The sequence below is a fragment of the Talpa occidentalis genome, unplaced genomic scaffold (genome assembly GCF_014898055.3).
Source record: "Talpa occidentalis isolate TD23 unplaced genomic scaffold, MPIMG_talOcc4v2.1 talOcc4.4, whole genome shotgun sequence".
Lineage (NCBI taxonomy): Eukaryota > Metazoa > Chordata > Mammalia > Eulipotyphla > Talpidae > Talpa > Talpa occidentalis.
The window spans coordinates 46,739,553-46,766,769 of NW_023604295.1; the positions used below are offsets into that span (position 1 = coordinate 46,739,553).

General features: G+C 38.7%; 2 protein-coding genes across 2 annotated transcripts in view; one reads left to right on the top strand and one right to left on the bottom strand.

Moving 5' to 3' along the window:
• Positions 1-85: 85 nt before the first annotated feature.
• Positions 86-26,549, bottom strand: POGLUT1 (protein O-glucosyltransferase 1). The gene is made up of 11 exons (XM_037525498.2): positions 26,405-26,549; positions 25,522-25,612; positions 24,050-24,193; positions 14,605-14,740; positions 12,317-12,438; positions 9,048-9,107; positions 7,511-7,610; positions 5,834-5,892; positions 4,652-4,819; positions 4,005-4,061; positions 86-3,578 (listed from the first exon to the last, which is right to left on the bottom strand). Exons 1-11 carry the CDS (start codon positions 26,487-26,489, stop codon positions 3,422-3,424), a joined length of 1,179 nt encoding a protein of 392 aa, XP_037381395.1. The 5' UTR covers positions 26,490-26,549; the 3' UTR covers positions 86-3,421.
• A 109-nt stretch (positions 26,550-26,658) lies between these two features.
• Positions 26,659-27,217, top strand: part of TMEM39A (transmembrane protein 39A) — a 35,229-nt gene continuing 34,670 nt past the window's right edge. The window contains exon 1 of the mRNA XM_054700540.1: positions 26,659-26,723. The gene's annotated coding sequence lies outside the window, so the exon portion shown is untranslated. The remainder of the gene's footprint in view (positions 26,724-27,217) is intronic.

Genomic DNA, 27,217 nt, shown 5'->3' on the forward strand with positions numbered 1-27,217 from the left:
CAGTGAACTTACTGGAAAGAGGGAGGCTTTCACTCAGACACATCAGAGTGAGTAAGACCCCCTTCCCCTGCGTGCTGGACTGGACAGTCAATGACGGGTAAGATCGGGGGCAGACTAAAGAAGGCACTGGCCAGCCTCATGTCTGTGACTCCTGACGACCTAAGACAGGCGCAGTCCCCGAGGGGCTTCATTATGATAAACTTTGGCGTTCAGATCAAACAAGGTCTACATGCCTATAAGCCTAATTTAGGCAACAAGCCCGCAGTAATTAACCCCTCCTTTGATGGAAACAAGGCTGCTAAGAACGTCACCTGCAAACAAGCCTGATGGAATTACCTACAAAGCAGTTTTACCATTAATCAGATAGCCATTGTTTCAGAATAAGTAGCAACCTAGCAACCTGTCTATAATCATACTACTTTTTCACTTACTTTGCTTTTTCTTTATATGTGTACAATCAGTTTCAGGAAATGCATGATAAAGAAAATAGCGTGTGGCAATAGTAGTTTTATAATAATCATAATACTTCTCACATGAGACAACACCATAAAAATCAAAATGCTTACGTAGAGAATATATTGCTCGTGATCACTAAAAGTAGAAGGTGCCAGTAGGTAAATATCAATGTTTTTGATCATTGTGGTTTTGGGATACGAATCAAGAAAAGCTAGCTTAAAGAATGCTGTTCGGTGTAAGCTAAAATGATTGTGTAGATTCAGTACCTTGAGATTGTTTACTGTGCCATGTCATGGAACAGCAATCACATGCACATAAATAACAAAGTAAATGTCTTATGCCTTACAAAGTATTTTATGCTGAGAAAGAATTAAATTGTATGAAATCATCCATTGTTAAAAAAGGTATAAAAGTGTATGATGATTTTGAGCAAATTACATTCAGATCTTCACTCTTGAAGTGTGTCTGTCTGTCATTTATGTGTCTGTCTGTCATTTATGCGCCGATTCCTTGAGCATCCTCACAGTTTCTCAATCCTGAGACAGTCCTGCAAGTCTACCGCTGCGCTGGTTCGCGGCACCCTCACATCTTTTTAATAATATTTTTGCTTGAATTTGCTAGAGGCAGTTTCAGTTCTTGGCAGCTAGGAGAAACTAACTGAAGAGTGCAGAATAAGGTGTGGGTACTGACAACATCACATAGATGACACTCCCCAAATAAAGGAAAAACAGTATTTGTGTGAGTTGAGTATCTTATTTCATTCAATTAAACTAAATCATTCTCTTTCCTTGAAGAGAAGTGTGGGTTTTAGCCCTCTAGCAAGTCATTAACATCAAACAACAATCTTCAAAAATTATGGGGTTAAAAAGTATTTTCAAAGACATACATTTTACATATTGCTACACACCATCCTCATACTATCTACACTGAGACAAACAAATAAACACGTATAAAATCTGAGTAACATTTGCTATGTTTAAATACAAAGATGCCTTACTGACTCTTCAAAAAGCAGGTGAGAATTTACATTGATTCAAATCTATTAGGCTTATCCAGTCCTTGGAACCAATGGCTGGGCGGTCTGTAACTAGGATCTAGGTAAGCCAACCATATCCTTCCTTCTTTCCTCCCTCCCTTCCATCTTTCCTCCCAACAATTCTTCAGTATCTACTCTGTGCGAGGCACTATACTGGATAATGGACACATAAGATGAGTAAACATGATTCCCTCCCATCAAAAGCTAACAGGACAGAAGGAGAAAGTCAACTACAGTGCAACGTGGTATCATATGATACAGATATGAGCAAAAGTATAACGATAGCCCCTAACTGCCTAGAGGAATGAAAGAAAGAATTCAGAAAGAAGGTATCGCTTGAGCTAGAACTTGAAACACTCACGGAAAATGTAGATTCAGCTCCTAATCCAAAGGATGGAAAATTTTGTTCTAGTTTACTGAGAGGAAAATTAAAATATGAAGAAAACGATCCTAAATACTAGGGACTCATCGTTACAAAGCAAAACCATGGTACCACTCAGAAATCCAGACTGCTTATTGTCAGACTTATAGCACCTAAGGACATTGTCCCCATAATTTTTTAGCTCAAAAACAAAAAAATCTAACTTTAAATATCTGCCTTATTCCATGCAATGATCCTACTAGGGATATTCCACTCATTATGAAGTTCCTTAGACTTAAAATTTTGTAGAAGGGTGTTAAAAAGGCCAGATACAATTCTTACAAATAGAATAAAATTCCAGATTTTATATGACTGACTGTCAGTCATGCCTACTAATTTTGAAACCAGTTAATACCAAACAGTTCTTAAGAGGCAAAGGAAAAGAGTAGATTTATCTGTGGAAAAGTTGGGCCTAAGGGACAAGGATGATTCTGAGTTACCGGGCTATGTTGATTTTAATAAAAAAATTTTTTTTCATCTTTGAAAGAGACAATGTTAGGGAGAGCACCCTGAGAGATTAAACTACTATCCAAATGTCTTTTCCGATAATAGAAAAGGAGGTACTCTAGCATGGATTTGGATTGACACAAATATCTCCTATAGAAGTAAGTGCTAAAGTTGAATAAACTCTCAACTTAATGATATTTGGCATATGAAGGCCCCATGAGGTCCCGGCAAGACATGGACATCAATTTGATAAGGAAAAATACTAAGGGTTTGCAAAGAGTGAGGAAGAGTTGCTGTTTTACAAACAGTTCCTTTAAAGAGAGGAGACTACTTCCTAAGATTCTGAAAAGGTTTTTGTCTTGTCTTTTCTTTTCTTTTTTTAGAGAACATAAACAGAAGGTGTGAAGGCACCAAAAGGGAATTTGAAATCCAGTTGCAGTAATCACTCATACAACTGGCCCCTTGCTATATAGATCATAGAAACCTCCTGAGTACCAAAGTTAATGCTTTTACAAAAGAAAACTCCTATATCATTGCATGGCATGACTATTGCTTCCTTAAACCTTTCAGGAAATGATTCCCAAGTATTTTTCACAAACCCTTATAAGGATTCCTATTAAAATATAATGATGGAGATCAAGCCTAGGATAACTGCAGAATTGTGATGATAAGTTGCAGTAGTTCCAAATGATTAATTTTCTGCTCCAAGTAGTGGGCCAAAGGCCATCATCCCATTGAATCAGTCAGTTTCACAGTGATGGATTTACACATGTGGATGATCTGAGGCACAAGCTGTGATTGGTCTAAGAAAATGAGAGGTTGAATTGGGTTCAAAGCCCACATCTTGTGATTTCTGGTCCTTATTCAGTCAAAGCATTGATCTGCTTCTTATCTGTATTATATTTCTTGACAGTCATTCTGGATGCAGCATGATAAGGAAAACCAAGTAATTGGCTTGATAAGAGTATTCAAGGTATAGGTGCAACACTCATGGTAAGCTTCTCACCACAGGATATCCAAGATCTGCTACCATAGAAAGGACTATGACCCAGTGATGACTCCTAGAGTTCAGTTTTCAAGATTTTGGGAATAATCTGATCATAGCCTTTCCTTCTTGTTACATTATAGGACAAGAATTTAGAGTATTCCGTCAACAGGTTCTCCCAGTAACAGGTGATGTCATCCATCTGCAAGTGGTTCATAATAAACTGGCTTCCCCTGGAGACAGATTAACAAGAACATTTAAAGCACAACATTAAATAATACAGCATACATTTGAGTATATCAAGCACCATTCAGAGAACTTTACATGAATTAACTCATGTGATACATAGACCAATTCTATAGGCGTTGAATTTATACACATGCATTTAGCAATAGAACTTCACACTTTTTATTTTTACAGTCAATGTTCAAAAAAAGTATTCATTTTAACTACTTCAAGGTCTTCAGTCTATTTATCTAAAGGATGGGCTTGGGGCTTATGTTGATGAGTACTTTTCCCCCAAGACAGCTTTAGCTCTGATTTATGTCTGTATATTGAGGATGAAACCGGATTATCACCATAGTAACAATATTCATGTAACTTTAGCTTGGACAAAATGAGGATGATAAAGTGGAAAAGGAAAAATGAACAGAATTTACCTTTCAGCAATTTCTTGAGCTACATCATCATTTGCTTTTACAAACTGCAACAGCTCTCTAAAATGAAAAGAATTATTAGACTCTGATTATAGACCATGCTCACTAGTATCAAGTCAGAAAGACCATCAATTGAGATCTATGGTTAATTTTAGATATGCGGATAGTGGATTATTTCTTTTTTTGAAAGAAAGATATCACAGTCCTCACAGAAACATAATAACAACAAAAAGCCCACACACAGGCTAAATACAGCCTGTTTTATGTTTGGGATGTGTTTGAGAAAATAGGGAAATGTTCAATGATACACATCAAAAATCAATAGTAAGAAAAAACTGCCTGTATCCTGCTCTGGCTGCCAGAAGAGAGCACTGGGCTCACCTTGCTGGTCCCTCTCCATACCTCTTCCTAGTGCCTCCCATCATAAAAAGAAATTTACCTCAGCTTCCCTGGGGTCAGTTCTCACTCCTTTAACAATATAACAAGACTGAATATTCCCATCTTCAATAACACATATTTATGTGAACCCGATAAGTAAAAAAAAAATCTTTCAATAGAAAAAGTCATCAGAAATAATGCCTTAAGTGGGTAAGACTTAGGGACAGACTATGGGAGCTTTTAGAAACTCTGCTTGGGGGAGAGCTGCTTACTGGACATTGGAGAGGTCTGTTTTGACTGGGATATAGTGAACCCATGGCTTCAGCTGTGGATAGAAGAATTCCAACCACTCATCACCAACGTGGAAAACAAGTGAACCACAAAGGAAGAGGTGTTTGAATCGGAAACTTGCAGCTACACCTCGAAAATTAAAGAGATACCTGGGAAAGAAAGAAAAACATACTTGATATTATATTCCTACTGCCATAGAAAGGACCATTTCTTCCTCATTCCCTCTCCTCTTCCTTCTTTTTATAACTCCTCTCCCTTCTCTTTCAATTTTTAGTTTTCAAGGACACAGTAATATGTCCTTGTGGAGTTTCTGTTAAATTCTTAATTCTCTAGGGGCTACTGGTTTTTCCTGGGAATGTTAGGATGAGGAGGAACAGGAGATACGTTGCCCAGGCACAGTAGATAGGACCAGGAGCTGGATGCTGGATAGAAATGATACAAAACTCAGATGAAAACAGTATCTAATCTTTTCCTACAAACTTTTTAAGAACTAATGGGCCCACAAAAGTTTGTTTTTCCCATAAGGTAGTCCATCTGGTTAAAGGCATCCCTTGTTCCCTGTTCCTTCTCTTGAAGTCTGGAGAGAAGAACAAGTATACCTAATGTATCTTTAAAAAAAAAACAAAAAAAAAAACCCTGGAGAAGAGCTAACTTAGGAAAGAACATTTTCTTTTCCATGCATGCACCCTTGTCTCCAACCAGTTACTTTTAAACTGTAGTTCCCAAGGTGCAGTGTAGTCAGTACTCACCCCTCTTAATCCCCCCATAGCCCTCCACTTGACCTGCTTTTACTGTTCATCAAATTCTTAGTCTGGCATTTAATTATAATATTTTAGTTATATATTTTATATTCATGTTGAACTTTAAACTATTTTATTAACCTGGTCAAAACTTAGTCTAACTTTAGTTATTGGCCTGGCGGGATGTTGGAGAGAGGGAATTCCATCCCATTATTCATTAGCACACAGCACACAAACTCTATGGAAGCAGGAGCCATATCTCATTGTCGCCACAGCACCCACAGAACTCATGTCAGAGTCTTGGATGCATTAGACCCTCAGTAACCAATAGGTATGAAAATTAATGAGACTTTGATAATCCCCAGCTGAGTCCTAGTTCTCATCCAAATTGAAGCTATTTGAAAAGCACTATGGAAGTCTTACTTGTATTTGCAGTGGTCCACAAGATGGACGTCCTTAGCAGCTGGCTTTCCCAAGGTATCCTTTAAATAAAAGGAAGTTAGTAATAATAGAAACAGCAGCACTTAGTGAAGACCATTGTGCAGCAAACATTGTTCAACATTTCATCAACATGACCTCATTTTAGCCTCTGAATAAACATACTCAGCAGGGTTATTATCCCATTTTATAGATGAAGAAGCCAAGGCTTCAAGAAGTTGGGAGACTTGCTCAGGGTCATATGGCCCTAAACAGAAGAGCTAGAGTTTTAACTTGAGTCTGTAAGCCCTCCTGAAGTCAAGTGGATCCTCATCTGGACTCAGGTCACGGCTGCAGCACATTTCCCTCTATGTAGATTATACACAATTGGTCACAAGTGGTGGCTGGTGGACTTTGAGGTATAGCCCCCACACAGGTTTTGTTGGTCACATAAAGTAATTAAAAACAACTATTCAAACCATTGCCAACATTTATACATGGTAGGCTATTTCTTAGCAAAAGAATCCAGATTTCCAACTTTTCTTGTAAAAAGAAAAAGAAAGAGCTGGTTCCTTTAGAAGTGGGCTCCTGTGCCCTTGGCAGCAATGACTAAACCTTTAGTGCACTTTTCTGTGGCCGCTGAAGGCATATAAGTTTGAGACCCCTATCTGTAGTCAGCCACCTTAGCAAACTTGTCCTCTTTGCATCTTTCCACAGTTGATGATTTAGTTAATGGATACATTTTTCATGTTTTACTTTTTTAAAAAAAACTCCTTAAACTTCATTGGTTTCTGTTTGGTTTCAACTAATAAATTTAGGCATCTCTGGTAGACTTAGCTATTTCCCCAAGAAATTTAAGCCTTTTTCAAATATCATCCTTATGTGATATATGGAAATTTCAGATGAGGACATTTAGGCCTTAAAGGTCTTTGTACAAGGCAAGAAGTCATAGACTTAAGAGGATAGAGATGGACTCCAAACTGAATGAAGTTGCCAGTCATTAATGGTTTCTCCTTAAAGTCACTTGGGAATTTTAAACAAAAGATGTCTAGATCCTATTCTTAGAGATTCTTTTTTGTTGTATTTTTTTAAGCTTTCCAGTTGGTATTATACAGCTAAGGTTGAGAGCTACTGTTTAAACCAGGAACTGGCCAACTACAACCCACAGGCCAAATCTGCCCATTGCTTGTTTTTATGTACAACCAACAAGCTGAGGATATTTTTACCTTTCGAACAACTGAAATAATTCAAAGAATATTTTATGACACGTGAACATTACATGAAATTCAAGCTGCAGTGCCATAAATCAAGTTTTACTAGAACTCCACTTACATACTGTCTGTGGCTACTTTCCTGCTGATGGCCAAGCTAAGGTAATAACAGAGACCAAACAATCTGTAAAGCCTAAAATATTTACCATCTTGCCCTTTAAATAAAATGTTTGTGCTCTGTGGTTTAAACCTTCAAAGTAGCATTATAGTATTACTAGTCATACCAGGGGCCAGAAAAGCAATGTGAGTTTGAAAAAAATAATTTACGTATATGCTAATTCTAGCTCACAGAACCTTCTCTACATTCATTCCACGACTGAGAAGAACCTAATCTGAAGTTCTACCCAGATGGCAATGTACTTTGAGTGAGAATGTTCACTGCTGTAGCTCTATTCAGAAGGCTGGTGATTACTTTCATAGATTTCCAGGCCTGGTTTTTGGTGTATTCTGCATCAACAAGTTTTGGATTTTTCCGAGATAGAAGAATGAGAGGATCTCGTTCTGGACTTGTCCTATAAAAGAAACACATGACATAAAGCTATGGTACCTACACCACAACACTATTCCCAATCTCTGAAAGGTGAGCAGGACTTGGACCCAATGCAATCACTCTAGGTACAGACGGACAACTCCCCACTGTAACAGTAGTGACTGGATATTGAATACTGCAGCATCTGGATGGTCCTGTGCTGTTCCCCACTTTACCCTTCAAGGATGGGGAGTATTTTCCCTTTCTTTGTTTGCATTTAGTCTTTAAGGGTATATTGTTCCAGTCACTATAGCTGTATCTCAGAGAAGATCTCTCTCTTAAGAGTTGGGTGTTGATGGGGGGTGTGGGTTGGAAGGATCACATAGAGGCTACAATCACTGGTACCATAGCTCTTTGACTAGGTAATCACCACTTATCAAAATAGTAACATGGATTTTGTTGTGTATGCGCTATGAGGTCCAGTATGATGATTAAGAATAAAAACAAAGGGCTTAATAACCTGAAGACTATATGTAGAAAAATATCCTAGTTATGGTCCAAGTAGCAGATAGTCATGATATATGAAGCGGGGGAGGGCCATAGACCCCCTGCTGAGAATCTGATGAGAATTGTGGAACCCTCTTTCCAGAAAAATGTAGCACAACCATATAATTTCAAGGAAGTTCTAGAATTCTTGGAGCTCACACATGGACCCAAAGTTAAGAATCTGTGATCTCAAGATTTGAGAATCAGAGAAGTTAACAGTGAGCAGTAAGCAGTAACTGTTCAGCCAGTCTGCATCCTGAATTTCATTGCCCAAATAACCAGGGTGCAATCTCAGACACGGTCTCATTGAGAATGCTACAAAACTCTTCTCTCTTCACATTCATATGTTCAATAGATATTCACTGTGTGTCTATGTACCAGACAATAATCTTGGCATTGGGCATATGCTGAAAATAAAGAGTCCTTTCTCAATCTCTTCCCTTTTCTTCTTCTCCCTCTTCCCTGCTTCCCTCTCCATTTCACCTGACCCAGTTTGTGATCTCCACCACTATCTGGCAGCCACGCGGTCTGAGGAAAAAGGCAGTCAGGAGATCTAGTGATGGTTTCTCTTCTGTATCAACTATTAGAGTGACTATGGGCAATCATAAGCTACTCCTAGGAAACTGCAGGTTCTTAGGCAAGAGACTCATCCATCCTGTTCAATCTTATATCCTCCCTGTCCATCACGCTCATGGCACTCTGTAAATAAATTTGGATGGATGAAACTTTCCTTCTTTGAATTTCAATTAAAATCAGAGAGATTTCAACAAACAACTTGAGTTCTTCTCTAGTTTAAAAATTCTGTGATTCTGTTTATTTCCTTAGTTATCTAAGTTTTCTCTTTGAGCTAAAGTTCTTTACTACCTCAAAACTGCTTATATTTTACACAATAATTGGAAGAATACATTTGTAAAATATCAGAAAATATAATCACCTTGATCCTCGGAAATATGCTGTGGAATTTTTCTTTTTCCATGGCCACTGTGCTGCTGACCTAAAAATAGATTTTGATTAGTTTCTATGTTTTTTCCTTAACTACACAGGGATATGTTTTAACCATTTTAAATAAGTCCAATCCAGGCTACTCAAAAGAAAAAGTCCCAAATAATATTATATTCCCTTTTCTTATTGCTTCTTTCCTCTAGAGGTACTAACTAAAATATCGACAAATCTATTTCTCCATGTATAAGTTAACAACATTAAGAGAAACATTCCTAAATCCTAAATGACAAGTTTAGGGGTGTTTAACTCAGCACAATGAGGATTTCTTCTCTACTTTAAGTGGAATACTATTGATTAAAATTAATACAAAGAGTATCACAGCAACTATCAGAAATTGAATTAAAGCAAGAAAACAAGTCACTCCCTGACTTCATGTTTTGGATATATAGGTGATATTATCAGATTTAGTCCAAAGCAACCTGGCATTCTTGAAACTGTTCTAAGTGCTCTATAAAGACAAAGTCCCTGAAACTCAGGCCTCAGTACACATTACCATGACCAGCTTTCCTTGCTGAAACTGCTAGCTCACAGGTGCATCATTCTGAATGTTCTTCGTAGGAACCCTGCACAGAAGTTTGTGCAGTGTCTTCCTCTGAAAAAGGGGGAGGAGGGCTAAACTGAAGTTAATGAAGGATTGGTGGACTATTTACTATAATGGAGAAACTTAGGACACAAACTTCACAGATATATACGTTGCCACATTTTTCATCTTCTCTCAGCTGAGAGCATGTTTTATTTTTCCAGCCCTTTCTCCCAGGATCAGAGGTACCTGGCTATCTAGTCCAAAACTATCCTCAGAGCATCTCTTGCTCTGCCCTGTAGCACTGGGGTTTTTTCAATGGAAAAATGATGTATGTGTATTATAAAATTCTAATAGAAAAGCATAAAAGTAAAAAAAATCATCTGGAACTTCTCCACCCACGGAAAACCACTTTTAACACTTTAATGTTTCAGTGAAGAAATTTTTCCCAATCACTTCTCTCCTTATCAAATCTCACCTGGAGGTGATTTTGCCCTCTGCCCCAAGGGACATATGACTATGGCTAGAGACATTTGATTGTTGTCACTCTTGAGGAATTACTGCTGACATTTAGTAGCATCCTACAATACATACAATACATAGCCCCCTACAACAAAGAATGATTCAGTCCAAAAGGCTACTAGGACCAAGATTAAAAAACTTCATTCTATATAACAGAGATCATACCATACATACAATTAGATAACATTTTTATTAAGATGTATATTATAGAGAACAACCAGAACACCTATATAGCACTTACAATGTTCCAGACGCTATTCTAAATGTTTTATACACACACTAACTCATTCTCACAATTGTATGTGGGTTTTTATTATTCCTGCTTTACATTTGAGGATCTTGAGAAGTTAAGCAAATTGATCAGAGTCACACAGCTAATAAGGTTTGAACACACAGTCCCTGTTTTTAAACACTAGCCTACCCCTACTTTCGATTCACGCACAGTATTACATTTAATAGCCTGGTCATATTTCATTTCATTCCTTACTGATGAAATTTGGGTGATTTCCAACTTTTTACCTAAAGAACCAACACTATAGTGAATATCCTTGTACAACTGTCTTTACACAGTTATGAAATTAGCTTTTCAGGATAAATTCTAGAAGTGAAATGGCTGAGTTAAACATTTGAAATTTTGACATATATTGTGAAATTACCAAACCGAAAATGTATCAATTTATACTCAAATTTTAACTATAAATTTCCTTGATCTGTGGGAAGTACATAATATAAACAGACCTGATTTCCCGCTCCTTCGATCTTCTCACCCACCTCCCCAGCCTCAGAAGACCTATGTTAGAACTTTTATCCATGAAGTGCTAACAGTGGCCATGACAGCCTGGTTCTGCCCCAGCTCTCTTTCATAAACCACTGCTCACACCTCCTCAACAGTAGCGTGAAACCTTTAAATTCACAAGGACAATGAACTTTTCTAAAGATTGAGAATTAAGTCAGAGGAGATAAACTCACAAAAGATCATAAGAAAAGAAAAATGACAGCAGAAATAAATGAATAAACTAGCAAATTTTTATAGTTTCAAGGTAAGAAATGAAATCAAAAGCTTAAAGATTCTGAATGGAGGATTCTAAAGAATAAATTTGCAGTTCTATAATCATTAATAAAATAAATTCTACTGGAGAACAAAGGGAAAAGTACCAAAAGGAAAATCTGTTCATATGAGGTTAGATTTTAAAACATATTCTATATCCCTAAAAATTGCTTATTAGTTTAAAAGGGGGAAACCAGTAACTATGCAGTAGGGGAAATAGATAATACCATGACTAAGTGAGCAAAGTTAACACCATTAGAAAGGTGCAAATGGACACAAAATCACTGATGTAAGTAAGTATTTGGCCCACAATACTTAAATTTATTCTAATCATGAGGAAATAGACAAAACCAAATGGAAGAACATTCCACAAAAAAGTGGACTTTAATTCTTCAAAATGTCAATGTCATGAAAGAGAAAAGACAGACTGAGGAGCTGCTCCAGATAAAAGGAGACTAAAGTCAAATGACAAGTAAATACATGACCCTGGGCTGTGCCCTACACTGGAGGTGAAATAATTATTAAAGACATTATTGGAACAATTAAGTGTTGTATCAATATTGTTTCCTGACTTTGATAATTGCAGTTTAGCACTAAAATATAAAGGGGTAAAACGTGACAAGATATGCATACTCCCAAATAGTCCAAAAAAACATAAATGCATGTATTACATACACACTCAATGTCCATCAAAAGAAATAATGAAGTAAATTATTATCCATTCAGTGGAATACTATGCAATTGTTAAAAATAATGAGGTTCTTTTATATGTACTGACATGGGAAGATATCTAAGACATAAAAATAGGTGGGGGGGAAGTTACTTAGGTTAAATATATTTATAAATTTTTAAGCGCATATGTAAGTTTTATAATCAGAATTGAAAGAAAAGACTGCTACAAAGGCATGCTGATATTTGCAGAGTAAGTTCTTCAGCTCTTTTTCTATGGATACATAATTTTTTTACACATAGAAAATTGCTTATACTATAGCTATTTTGTCTTTTATTTTTAACTTAAAAGTCAGTCATTTTAAAATAAATGTTTATACTCTACTATTATTTTGAGAAAACCCATAAAGAGGGATAAATAAAACCTTTCTAAAGGACTTACCTTACCAGATCTTCTCTGAAGAGGTCCCACCGTCCAAGACCCGTAGGATAAATTGGCCAAACAGCAGGTCCCCCTTCCCAAAATGTCCATGCAGGATACATGATATCATGGTACTCTGATGTCTTCAACAGAAGCAGAAACACTGTTCTTAATCAGTCTCAGGTCAGAGTAAGAAGAAACAAACTAAATCTATGCCACAGTAGCCCGAGTATTACACTGCCAAACATGTATTTTCCCTAATTTTCAAAGTCTGGACCCTACCTATGAAAAAGCAAAAGTGACCATGACTTATGATTCATACGCTCACAGAATCCCAGGATTTGAAATCCCATTAAAGGTCAACTTTTCCAGTTCCCCAAAGTTCTGTTTTTCTAGCAAACACAAACTAAACTAGGGTTTTAGTTTAATGAAATAATATAGCGAATTTGAATGATCATGTAACTCTCTCATCTTTGAACTGCTGTTACACCGAAAGTGTGCACTGTCTCACCAGCTCTAGGTTATTTCCTAGTCCTAGTTTATTTCTTGTATTTTTAAAGCGCAAGAATCAGGAAATAACAATGCAAAGATTAAGAGTACGGTTTCTTAAGTAGATCATCTGAGTCTGAATGCTGACTTTTTCAATGCCTTTGTTTCCTTATCTTTGCAATGGAGAAAATAATAATAATGTTATCTATCAAATTGGCTTATTTTGAATATCAAATGAGTTACTACATGTAATAATCTTCCAATAGTGTCTGACATATAGCAAAGATTCAGTAAGTATTAGTATTACCTACCACTGGAGCACTGTTGAGGTCACATTGGTGGGTTAGTAAATTCATGGTTATGTACTGATCAAGGTCAAAAAGTGCCAATGGACAGAATGGAGGTAAAGAGAATTATCCCACATCTTTGAAAAAAATTTGAAACCGCTTGTTCCTTTTTTATGGTTTTTCTGTCAAAACTCAGGCCACTGATAAACCTCTAACTGTACTGTTTCTTCTTTTTTTAATTGAAGTAACACTGTTTCTTCTAATGGAATTACACACACAATATGTTATTTGCCTTTTCTCAAATATTTAAGAAATGGTATGCAATTCATCAAGCACCTCAGACAAAAGAGCTGCTCAACAGAAGCTGCATGATTAACTATGAAATTGACAGACTAAAATCTCTCCCTTGTAAACCAGGATTTAAAAACAAAAGGAGAGGAAAGTTAGACTAGCAATTGTCATACTTTATTATTCATATAAACAAGAGATAAATAATAGAAAGTCCTTACTGACTTACATGGGAACCTCTATCTGTTCTCCTGGGAGGGTTTCATGAAACACAAAAGGGCCAAAATCATTTGAGAAACAAGGTTAAACCACGGGAAGTGCAAAACAAATATGGCCTCAGCCCACTTGCAATACAGGAAATAAACCATTCTAGAAATGAAAGTAAACTGTGATAAAGAAAAAGCAAGGATAAAAGTCTCCTTGCTTTGGAGAAACTGAAACAAGAGATGGTGTTCCCTTTCCCAAAGTCCACAGGGTTTTCCTAAACTCATTCATCCACCTAGAATCTTCTATCTACTCTCTTCCAGCTACCCACCCCACCCCAAATGGTCTCTAGGGAACCAAAGCCCAACCTGCCAACACATCATTTGTGAGATCTGAAGCACTGACAAAATACTAACTTTCCCAAGTTCCCCAAGCCCACAGGTGAGTCCTAACACTCATATTCTTCAACTAGACCCAGGGATCACATTTTACATAACCATCTTGAATATCTCAGGCCTATGCATTCAGTTCACTGTTTGGATGCAAACTGCAAGGAGTTACCTGACACCTTCAATTTCAGTGCTAGACATGTTGGGTCCCTGGGATACAGTAAAAGATGTGGCAGAGGATACCCAATGCTATGGCTGATACATACATTGAAGGTACTTAACAAGTGTTCTTTTAATGAAGGTATTCCCCTACTCCAAGCTCATGAACTTTCTTGAGCCACTCTCTTCCACTCTGTAGGATTGCTGAACCTCACCTCTACGTCCTACAGGTTCCTCGGGTCGCTCTCATTCTCTACCCCCCACCCCTAGTCCTATAGGCACTTAAGCAATCTTACATCATTTACAAGTCCTCAGCCTCATTTCTTTAATCTTACTGCTCAACTAGTGTGAAGTTAATAGGGTCAGAGACCCATTCCTTGGCCTCAAGCCTCATGCTCACCATCACTCATCAGACTGTCACAGGACACTCATTTCATGTTCATATACTAGAAGCCCACTCTTCAATCCCCCATATGGTTCTTTCTGTGCTTACCTTACTGAAGGAGAAGATTGGAATGGCAGGTTCCATCCATTTAGGAACCTGAGGATAATCTCGAACATTGATCACCATCTCCATGTCAGGGAGGCGCCCAATGACTTCCAAAATAAAGTGTTCTACACCACTACACCTGCCGACCAGAGACACCACAAGTTCACCAGTTTCTTGCAAAGACATTATTTTTATTGCCACAATAATTCTCAGTTTATGAGGAAAGGTAAGAAACATTACATTATCTTCTACCTGAATACAGAACGCTATCAAAATCAGTTTTGCAAGTCAGAAAAAAAGTGTTATGTACAGAGTCAAGAAGATAATGATAGCTTTCTGACTAGATGCCCCAGGAATCCTTAGAGGATTTCCTGAAGAAAGAGAAGATACACAGACAGCTCTGCTGCATGCCCTCCCCTGCCTCTACTGCTATCCTTTGAGGTCCTGACAAGCACTATACTGAGAATAGCATTCCAGAGCTTGACCAAAATTTTCTAGCAGCATGAAATGACAATTTTAAAATACTATTTATATGTAGGGAAATAACTACAAAGAATATCAATGTTTCTTTTCAGCAAATACCAACCAAGAATATTTACTCTGCAAAGCTCTCCTTCCTCTACAAAGAAAAAATATGGACCTTCTCAGACAAATAGAAACTTCAGAAATTCATTACAACTAAACCCCCACTCCAAAAAATTCTACAAGAAGTCCTAAAGCCAAAACCAACAGAGGAATGAACAAGAACAGAATAAAGCAAGGAATAAAATCACAAAAAAGACAAACAAAATGGCAAACACAGATGCCAACTTATCAATATTAACTCTAAATGTAAATGGATTAAACTCATCAGTAAAAAGACACAGAGTAGAAGGCTGGATTAAAAAACAAAATCCAACCTTGTGCTGTCTCCAGGAAACACATTTAACCACAAAGATAAACACAGACTGAAAGTAAAAGGTTGGAAAACAATCCTACAAGCAAAAAAGAAGGCAGGAACAGCCATACTTTTATCAGATGAAATAAACTTCAAATTAAAAAAAGTAAAAAGAGGGCCTCCCCGGTGGCGCAGCGGTTGAGCGCTGGGTTGCGAAGCTGCCCGCAGCCTCTGCAGCGCCGGTTCGATCCCCGGCTGCTCCCCAGCCACCAGAGGAGGGTCCCACATGGCGCGCAGACCTCTCCTGCCGCCCGCTGCTCCCCTCAGCAGTGTACTTCGTTCCTTCTGCCTGCTCTGCCTCCTGCTCTGGCTCTGGTGAATTCTCTCACCCTCCCGCGCTCCTGACTGTACCCAGTGCTTGTATAAAAAAAAAAAAAAAAAAAAAAAAAAAACCAACCAAAAAAAAAAAAAAAAAAAAAAAAAAAAGTAAAAAGAGACATAGATGGACACTACATTATGATCAAGGGGACAATACATCAGGAAGATATAACACTCATCAACATATACTCACCAAATGAAGGGGCACCAAAATATAGTAGACAATTATTATCACCTCTGAAAACAGATATTAAAGAAAATACATATATAGTGGGAGACTTCAACACCCCACTCTCACCAATGGACAGATCAACGAGACAAAAAATAAGCAAAGACACTAGAGCCCTAAATAAAGACATAGAACTCAAGGACTTAACAGACATCTATAGGACACTGCACCCAAAAAAATCTGAGTACACATTTTTCTCAAGTGTGCATGGATCATTCTCCAGAATCTATCACATACTGGGCCACAAGACAAACATCAACAGATACATGAAAATCAAAATCATTCCAACCATCTTCTCCGATCATAAAGGTATCAAGCTAGAAATAAATCATGAACAGGAAACAAGGAACCTTCCCACTTCATGGAGATGAAATCCACACTACTGGAAGACCACTGGACTATTGAGGAGATCAAAGAAGAAATTAAAAAATACTTTGAGTTGAATGACAAGGAGGATACCACTTTCCAGAATGTATGGGATGCAGCAAAAGCAGTAATAAGAGGAAAATATATAGCAATACAGGCTCACATCAACAAACAAGAAAGAACTCAAAAACAACCTAATCTCACATCTCAAAGAACTAGAAAAAGAACAACAAAAAAACCCTAAAGCCAGTAGAAGAAAGGAAATAATAAAAATCAAAGCAGAAATAAATGAATTAGAAATTAAAAAACCAATCCAAAAGATCAATGAAACCAAAAGTTGATTCTTTGAAAAAATAAACAAAATAGACAAACCTCTAGCAAGTATCACAAAGAAGAAACGTATAAACAGGAGAAAAGAAAAAAAATGTATAAAAAGGAGAAAACACATATAAATAGGATTATAAATGAAAGTGGAGAGATCACAACAGACTCAGTAGAAATCAAAAGAATAATAAGAGATTACTATGAACATGTATACACAGACAAATTTAACAACCTAGAAGAGATGGACAAATTCCTAGAATGATATAATCATCCAAAGCTGGACAGAGAAGAAATAGAACAACAAAACAGACCAATTACAAGCAGTGAAATTGAAGCAGTAATCAAAGCACTCCCCAAAAACAAAAGCCCAGGCCCAGACGGCTTCACAAATGAATTCTACCAAACGTTTAGCAGTGAATTAGTGTCTATCCTATACAAACTCTTTCAAAAAATTGAAAAAGAAGGAATACTGCCAAATACGTTCTACGAAGCCAACATTACATTAATACCAAAACCCAACAAAGATGGCACAAAAAAAGAAAATTACAGGCCAATCTCCCTAATGAACACTGATGCAAAAATTCTCAACAAAATCCTTGCCAACAGAATCCAACAATGCATCCATAAGATAATTCACCACGACCAAGTAGGATTTATTCCAGGGACCCAAGGATGGTTCAACATCCGAAAATCAATCAATGTAATCCAACACTTCAACAAAAAGAAATATAAAAACCATATGATAATATCCATAGATGCTGAGAAAGCATTCGACAAAGTACAACACCCATTTATGATAAAGGCCCTTGAAAATCTTGGGATACAAGGAACATACCTCAACATTATAAAGGCCATATATGACAAGCCCACAGCCAATATCATTCTCAATGGCGAAAAGCTGAAAGCATTCCCATTAAGATCTGGAACAAGACAAGGATGTCCACTCTCACCACTGCTTTTCAACATAATACTGGAAGTCCTAGCCAGAGCAATAAGACAAGAGAAAGACATACAAGGAATCCAAATAGTCAAGGAAGAAGTCAAACTATCACTATTTGTGGACGATATAATAATATACATAGAGAACCCCAAAAACTAATTAAATTAATTAAACAATCAATCAGTTTAGTAAAGTGGCAGGATACAAAAATCAACGAACAAAAACCAGTAGTTTTCCTATACACAAACAATAAATCTGAAGAAGAAGAAATCAAGAAAACCATTCCTTTTATTATTGAAACAAAAAAAAATCAAATACTTGGGAATAAACCTAACAAAAGAAGTAAAGGACCTATACAAAGAAAACTATAAAACACTGTTAAAAGAAATAGAAGTAGACACAAAGAAATGGAAAGAAATGCTCTGCTCATGGATCGGAAGAATTAACATTATCAAAATGGCCATCCTACCAAAAGCAATCTAAAGATTCAATGCTATTCCAATTAAAATTTCAATGTCATTCTTCAAAGAAATAGAAAAAATATTGATGAAATTCATATGGAGCCACAAAAAACCCCGAATAGCCAAAACCCTCCTGAAAAAAAAAAAATAAGGGAATGGAGGGATCACTCTCCCAGATTTCAAACTATGCTACAAAGCCATAATAATCAAAACTGCATGGTATTGGAACCAGAACAGACACACAGACCAATGGAACCAAATAGAAAACCCAGAAATAAACCCACAGATTTATGGTCAACTAATTTTTGGCAAAGGAGCAAAGAATATGCACTGGAGCAAAGAAAGTTGTTCAATAAATGGTGCTGGAAAACTGGGTCGCCACATGCAAAAGAATGAAACTTGACTACTACCTCATACCATGCACAAAAACCAACTCAAAATGGATTAAAGAACTAGACTTAAGACCTGAAACCATAAAATATATAGAAGGAGATATAGGCGAAACACTACATGACATGCACCTCAAAGACATCCTTACAGACACATCACCCAAAGCAGTGATAGTGAAGGCAAAGATAAACAGCTGGGACAACATCAAATTAAAGGGCTTCTGCACAGCAAAAGAGACAATAACCAAAACAAAGAGAAACCCCACCGACTGGGAGAAAATTTTTGCACCCAACACTAATGATAAAGGACTGATCACAAAAATCTACAAAGACCTGATGAAACTCAACAAAAACAAAGAAAATAAGCCAGTCAAAAAATGGGCAGAAGAGTTAAAAAGAAACTTCTCCAAAGAGGAAATACAAATGATCACCAGGCATCTGAAAAAATGTTCAATGTCACTTGCAATCAGGGAAATGCAAATCAAAACTACAATGAGATACCATCTCACACCAGTGAGAATGGCACATATTAAAAAAACTAGCAACAACAAATGTTGGCGAGGATGTGGAGAGAAAGGAACTCTCCTGCATTGCTGGTGGGAGTGCAAACTGGTCCAACCACTATGGAAAGCTGTGTGGAGAGTCTTAAACCTACTAAAGATAGAGCTTCCATATGATCCATCAATTCCACACCTAGGTATTTACCCAAAGGACACAGAAACATCAATTCCAAAGAGCACCTACACCCCTATGTTTATAGCAGCACTATTTACAATAGCTAAGCTTTGGAAACAACCCAAATGCCTAAAAACAGATGACTGAATCAAGAAGATGTGGTACATATATACCATGGAATATTACTCAGCATTCAAAAAAGATAAACACATGCAATTTGCAGCAACATGAATGGAGCTGGAAGGGATCATGCTCAGCGAAATAAGCCAGAAAGAAAAAGAAAAATACCGGATGGTCTCATTCATAGCAGGAATCTAGAAAACCTAAATAAGGGACCAGGAAAAAGAATAACTATAAGAAAGAAAAAATTAAAATCAACAAACAACTATGAACCAGAGACACACTATGGGGGGTGGGGGGCAGGGAAAGGAGGGTTGGGGTCAAAATAAGGGGGTTGCAATTATATGGGGAATATAAAAATAAAATTAAAAAATAAAAAAGCCAAAAAAATTTTTTAAAAAAATTGCTCCAATATAAGATGAAAAAAAATAAAAAAATAAAAATAAATAAAACAAAACAAAAAAAGAAAAAAAGAATATCAATGTTTCATAGCATTAAAAAAGATGCTGGACTGTATTAATAACAAGGTAAACTGGTGAAACAAGATGCCAGTTTTCACCATTCAGACTGGCAAAGATATGAGAGTCTGATAATAAAGTGTTGGTGCAGGTATAAGGTTTATTCTAAACATGTGATACAAAGGCAGTGGAGGTGTAAATAGGCATAGCCCCTTGGGAGGACAATTATTTCTATTTATCAAGATTTGAAAAACACATTAATTGGCCTGTTAATGGTACTTCGAGGAATTCAGCCTGCAGATAGAGTTACACAAGCTTAAAGGCGTACAGACAAGGATGTTCACTGCAGCACAGTTTGCATTAGGTGAAAATCAAAGGGGAGTGGTGAGGAATTATTTTATTTTATTTTTTTAAGATTTATTTTATTTATGCATACAAGAACTAGGGTACAGGCCAGAGGTGTTGGGGGCGGGGGTAAGAGGATTCACCAGAGAGAGTGGGGAGCAGAACAGGCAGATAGACTGAAGTACACTGCTGAGGGGAGGAGTGGGCGACACAGGAGAGGTCTGCTGCACCATGTGGGTAGCTCCTTGGCCGGGGATTGAACTCCTGCAGAGGCTGCCAATAGCTTGATAGCTCTGTCTTTAACCCCTGCACCACCAGGGAGGCACAAGGTAAGGAATAATTTAAGTGTCCATTGACACAGGACTTGAATATAATTATATTATAATCCAAATAATAGATTACTAACCAGCTGTGCAAGGGTCAAGCTTTTTCTATGTGCTCTTATGTAACAATTTCAAAATCTACTATTACATTTAAAAGAAAAGTAAGTTACAGAACAGAAGACACATGTTCCTATTTGTTGATGAGCCTAGATAATTATATATGCATAAACTATTTCTAGAGGTCTACACAAGAAACATGCAATTGTGATTGTCTCTTGAGAAGTGTCTCTCAAGGACTAGAGATATGGGAGTCTAAAATGGTATGGCCTCCCTGGTGGCACAAGAGGTTAAGACAGCCTATGAAGCTGTCCGCAGCCTCCACAGCATGAGTTTGATTCCTGTCCAGCCAGGGAGCAAACCACATGGTGCAGCAAACCTCTCCTGAGCAGGGCCTCCCCGGTGGCGCAGCTGTTGAGCGCTGGGTTGCAAAGCTGCCCGCGGCCTCTGCGGTGCTGGTTCAATCCCCGGCTGCTCCCCGGCCACCGGAGGAGGGTCCCACATGGCACACAGACCTCTCCTGCCACCCACTGCTCCCCTCAGCAGTGTACTTCGGTCCTTCTGCCTGCTCTGCTCCCCGCTCTGGCTCTGGTGAATTCTCTCACCCTCCCGCGCTTCTGACTGTACCCAGTGCATGTATAAACAAAAACAAAAAAAAAAACAAACAAACAAATAAATAAATAAAACATGCCTCTAAAAAAAAAAAAAAAAAAAAAAACCTCTCCTGAGCAGGGAGCAGGTGTACTTCGGTCAATCTACTTGTTCTGTTCCCCACTCTTTCTCTGGTGAATCCTCTCACACCCCACACTTCTGGCCTGTACCCAGCTCTTGTGCTCATAAATAAATAAATCTTTTAAAAAAATGGTAGGGAAACTTCCTTTTCATTGTTTATCTTTTCAGGTCATCCAAATACTTCACCATGCGTATCTAGTGCTTTGTACTACTAAAAAAAAGTAAACAGATAAATCTGATTAAAAAGTTAAAAATACATGGGCCTCCATGGTGGCGCAGCGGTTGAGCGCTGGGCTGCGAAGCTGCCCGCAGCCTCTGCAGTGCCGGTTCGATCCCTGGCCGCCAGGCAAGGGTCCCACATGTTGAGACAGACCTCTCCTGCCACGCCCGCTGCTCCCTTCAGCAGTGTACCTCGGTCCTTCTGCCTGTTCTGTTCCCTGCTCTGGCTCAGGTGAATTCTCTCACCCTCCCACGCTTCTGACTGTACCCTTGTATGTGCTTGTATAAATAAATAAATAAAACTTTAAATAAATAAAACTTTAAAAAAAGTTAAAAATACATAGTTACATTACATTTATACATGACAACTAAAACATTTAATTTCTTTCTCTTTTAGCTTTTAAAATAGCACTCTCATATACTGTATGACTTCACTGACATAAAACTCTAGGAAATAATCTATGAGAGAAAGCAGGTCAGTAGATGCCTGGGGATTGGTGTGGGAGAAAAGCGTGGTGGGAAGGGCTGGGAGACAGGGATTGCAAACAGGCAGAAGGAAACTTTTGGGAATGATGAACATATTCATTATCTTGATGTATATATGTATCAAAACTCATCACATTGTACTCTTGAAATATGTGCAGTGTCCATTAACCATACTTCACTAAAGCAATTATTTAAAAGATGTCATTATTCTCCATCTTTGAAATGTTATATCTGGAGTGTTAATTAGATGGTCCTCTGGTTCTTGAGCAAGACGTCTCAGTTCATCTTTGAAATACTGCGTTTATATTTCATTTTGTTCAGAACCAAATTTTCTATATGTCATACAGTTTTTGAAAGTGGGTGGTTTTTAAAAAAAGGATTAAAAGACACTATTTGTAGCTGCATGGGAATCTGACATATTACACACTGTGCTCATTTCATGAAGGCTACTGGTTCTGAATATCTCATTTTATTTCTATTTGATATGATTCTGTTTTCCTTAATTGTCTACATAGTCAGAATAGGGAACTTTCACTGCCATTAGAAATACAGACAATCATTCTCAATGAAAGAACCTGTGTTCCTGTAAGAAACCTTTCTAAGAGCTCATGATTCTGACCAAAATGTTCCGAGGTCTAGAATAAGAGTTACTGGCCTTTCAGAAAATTTGAAAGCATTTAATTTCATCTGGAAATCACTCAGGTATTAAGTACCAGGATAGCTCTCAAAGTCATACAGTGTCTATGGTCATTTTGTATTTCTCATTAGTGAAAATTAGAAATTTCTCTAAATTCGTAATTTATATTTAAAGTCATCAGTATTGGGCCTCCCCGGTGGCGCGGTGGGTTGAGTGCAGTGGTGTGAAGCTGTCCGCAGGCTTTGCAGTGCAGGTTAGATTCCCGGCCAGCCAAGGAGATTCCCACATGGCACAGCAGACCTCTCCTGTCTCGCCCACTGCTCCCCTCAGCAGTGCTTTCAGTTCTTCTGCCTGTTCTGTTCCCTGCTCTATCTCATGAATCCTCTCATCCTCCTGTGCCTTTGGCCTATACCCCAGCTCTTGTATAAATAAATAAATCTTAAAAAAAAAAAAAAATCTCTCTTGAAAAAAAAAAAAACTCATTAGTATTGTCCCAAATAATGAAACAAATGTCCATTTAAAATACCTCAGTGATTTTCCCCACGAGCACTTTGTCTCTGGCACTTGGTAACCACAATGTAACTGTGATTACCTAGGAGTAGTGGGATAGTAAGTGATCTTTATTTTCTTATTTTGCCATTGTTTTTATATATTTTTGATAATGAAAATGTATTAATGTAATTAAGTTATATTAAGAGCAAATAATATAAGTCTTTATGTTTAAAAATGCATGATTTTCTGACAGAATAGAGATTGTTTAGAAATAATATCTTAGGTAAGGGACTATCATGCCCTCTGTTTTTTTTTAAAAGACTCTTGAAAGGGAGGCTTATCATTTTTTGCATATAATGTTGTCTAAAACTAACTTCCATGCTCAGTCCATGACCTTCCTTGCTTGCCCTCAGCATACTGAATGGCAACTCACCTCTTATGCTTGGAGTCCTGGCTATTCTGGCCTGAGTGATCTGCACCTCCAGTTACTCCCTTGCACCTTCTACCACCTCTCCTCAAATACTCACAAGAGTATTTTTTGACTCACAAGAGTATTTATTGACCCACAAGAGACTCAATAAATGCTGCTCCTCCCCCTCTAGCTCAGCTCACTTCCACTAGGTCTCATCAGCCTGTGTCTTACAGCTACTCTAGTGGAGAATGAAAAGGGGCAGAGTTACAGCTAGTACAAGTGATATGCCAGTTTTACACACAGAGAGAAAAGAAAGGCTTTCATACAAGAAAAAAGAGAACAGATGTTGGTCACAAAAAAAAAAAAAAAAAAAAAAAGTCCCCAGGCAAGAAGAGTTTGCCATTATTTTGTAGTTCCCCTGAAATAGAGTTTTGTTTATCAGTGCTTTTAATTATCTTCTCTATAAGAACAGTACAAACAAAACCACATGTAACAGGATCAGAAAACATGTCTACTTAGAACTCTTACCTTGAGGGGAACATGCAGTCATTTTCTCGGTATAATCTATTCTGAATGATCTGATAGTGGGTCCCCAGCTTCCGTCTGACAACCTCTGCCATCATCTTCCTAGAGATACCACCTCGGAAAGGAGTCAGATCCTCTTCTATGACACTGGGAAAGAAAGGGAATTATCAGGGAAATCAGGCGAAGAAAGTGACACCATTCCACCCACTTCCCATCTGTGGGTTTAGGGTTAGTATTAGAGAATACAGTAACCTAAGGGAAAGAATAGAGGGCAGGTATGAGCAACTTTAGCCCCAGAAGCATCATAGATGATCTAAAACATCAATAAAGCCACTGCAAGGACAAAGCTAGTCAGTTTCTCTCTTTTCTCCCTCCATTTAGATTGCCCAACACTGACATGTTACATATTCTTTTTTACCACTAATGTCTTTGTCATAGCGGTCCCACTGACCTCCCCTCTCAGAATGCTACAGAAGGTACAGTTGATACCTGACAGTTTGATGCTGACTGACTCCCTTGTTTTGGCCTTCATTCACCCTACATACACTAGCAGCCTGATAACAGTCACCAGATATGACACCATTTTTGTACCCCCTTTAAAGCTCAGCACAGTCAAATTTTAATAAATAACACAAGTATCAGTTGAATTTTTTTGAGACATTACAAATAACATGATGTAGAGCTAAAGGGATGTTGCTATTTAGCTGATGAGAAATCTGAGGCCCAGAGAAGTCAAGTGGCATGCCACAGGGATAATCAGTGGGAAAACTGGGACTAGAAACCAAGGCTGCCTTTTTTTTTTTTTTTTTTAAGACTGATTTATTTATGCATTCAAGAACTGGGGAACAGGCCAGAGGTGCAGGGGATGAGAGGATTCACCGGAGACAGAATGGGGAACAGAACAGGTAGACTGACTGAAATACAGTGCTGAGGGGAGCAGCAGGTGAGACAGGAGAGGTCTGCTGCATCATGCGGGTAGCTCCCTGGCCGGCCATGGATCGAACTTGTGCTCCAGAGGCTGTGGATAGCTTCACAGTGCCGTGCTTAATCCCTTGCACCACCAGGGAGGCCCCCAAGGCTGCTTTTGAAGTAATCTTTCTAACACACCATGTTCCAGACCTAACTTGTATACTTTAAAAATAACAGACAATTTATTCGATTCATTTATAAATGTCTATTCCTTCAACAATACTTATTGAGGGACAGCACTAGGGATACAACAGTGACTAAGACATAGACCTTTACCTCAAGCTTTCAGTCCAGTGGAGAAAGCAGTGCTGAGCAGGTACTCTCTTAGCTCTGGGCATTTTTATTCCCAGGAAAACCACCTCAGGAACCCCTTCTACTCACTGCAACCAAACACTCTCCGGAATCCTAGGGGACTTCCTTACTTCCTTGTGACAAGAACTAAACTCTCAAAGACACACCAAAAAAAAAAAAAAAAAGAAAGAAAGAAAAAGAAAAAAAGAACTCACCCATGATAACAGCTGCAGTTTTGACTTGAACATGGTTCATAATTCTCCAAAGACCTGTTAATTTGGTCAATAAACACTTTCCATTTTGAACCTTCAAAAAGTGAAGTAAATCAAAGTTAGCAAAATATCCCTGAGTATTTCTATTTGCTAGCAGCAGGCAGACAGAATCAACAGACAACCCCTTTCCAAACCACTGAGAGAAATGAACCGCCTGCAAAGATTCATTGTGTAACTCTCCAGCTCAGATCAAGATCCTCTACTTGGGCCATCAGGTGTCAAAAAGAAAGGAAAAGTACAATTTCCAAGCTTAACGCCTGACACGTAGAGGCTGTGTATAAACTGGTGACACACAGCCTCACCTTTTAATAACGAAAATGAGTCCCATAAAAAGAGTGATTAAAACCACAGACATTAACCTTTTCATTTCTCTGGCAACATAAGAATCGCCATTACCAACCCCTCCTCCCCCACTTATATATTTCTCTCTCTCTTTCTCTCTCTCTCTCTCTCTCTCGCTCTCACACACAAACACACACACGAATTATTCCCCCCCCAGTGTGTTTTAGGGAGGTGCAGAGTGGCCAAGTGCGGGCGATGACCACTGTGGGTTGTTTACAGGGGTACTCCCTCTACTCCCCACTATCACTACCAATTCCGGAGGATGGGTTACTCTCCAGGGTCCTGGGCAGGACAAACTGCGCCAGCCACCCAGACGCTCGCTCTTTGCTCCCTGCACCCTCGTACCCTCTGCCCAGCTCTGTACTACAGAGGCGACAGCAAGAGTCCGGCGCCGGCAGCGAGGGACAGCGAGGGGGGCGGCAGAGGGTCTCCGACCCAGCGAGATCCGAGCCCGAGCCGCTGAGTTGGCCTGCCCAGAGCCCACCTGACTCCTTTTGGCGGCCGGGTACAGGGGGTAGGAGTAGCAACAGCAGCCATAGCCTAAGCTGCGAGCGCGCCCCCCGCTCCATCGCCAGCGGACCCACTGCGGAGTCCCGGCTGCGGCGCTGGCGGAAGCACCGCCCCGCACAAAGATGGCGGCGCAGGCCACACCACGTGGGCGGAGGGCCGCCCCGCACAAAGATGGCCGAGCGCCTCTCCGCCTGCCCCGCCCCCAAGCGCGGGCCTGCAACCTGGTTTCCCTGGGAATGTAGCGCCGGGAGGTTGAGGCGGAGCATTGCAGTTATCGCAGGAGTGCTGTGCAGGTAAGCCTACTGATTTGTTTAGACCCACACTATATGGTTAGCTGCTTTCTGTCGAAGTGCATATAGGTATTTAAAATGCGTCCTCCTCCCTCTTCTCCCCACCCTCTCTCTCAGAATCCAAGTTGAGAATGAGTAAGTGTCATCCTCTGAAAGAAATGTCTAATAATGACAATTTCTTACACTCTGTAACATGCTGAAAACATCGTATTCTCTGAAGCCAGAAAATTGAAAGCTAGAAAGGATACATTTCTTGCCCACAGCTTTAGTTAGTGGTACAACCTAAGTTAGTTATTTGCAAGATATAAAATTTCTTCTTATTGTATAACATAGATTTTGTTGAGCATCTGATTGTATACAGCACTGTTAGACGCCAAGAAACTGCAACTAGTGTAACGTAGTCTCTTTGTAATAGGAATATATAACAATTGAGGTTGTTATAGGATAGGGAGAGGGGCAGCCCAAACCCCGCAAACCTGCCTATTCTGAATGGGTTC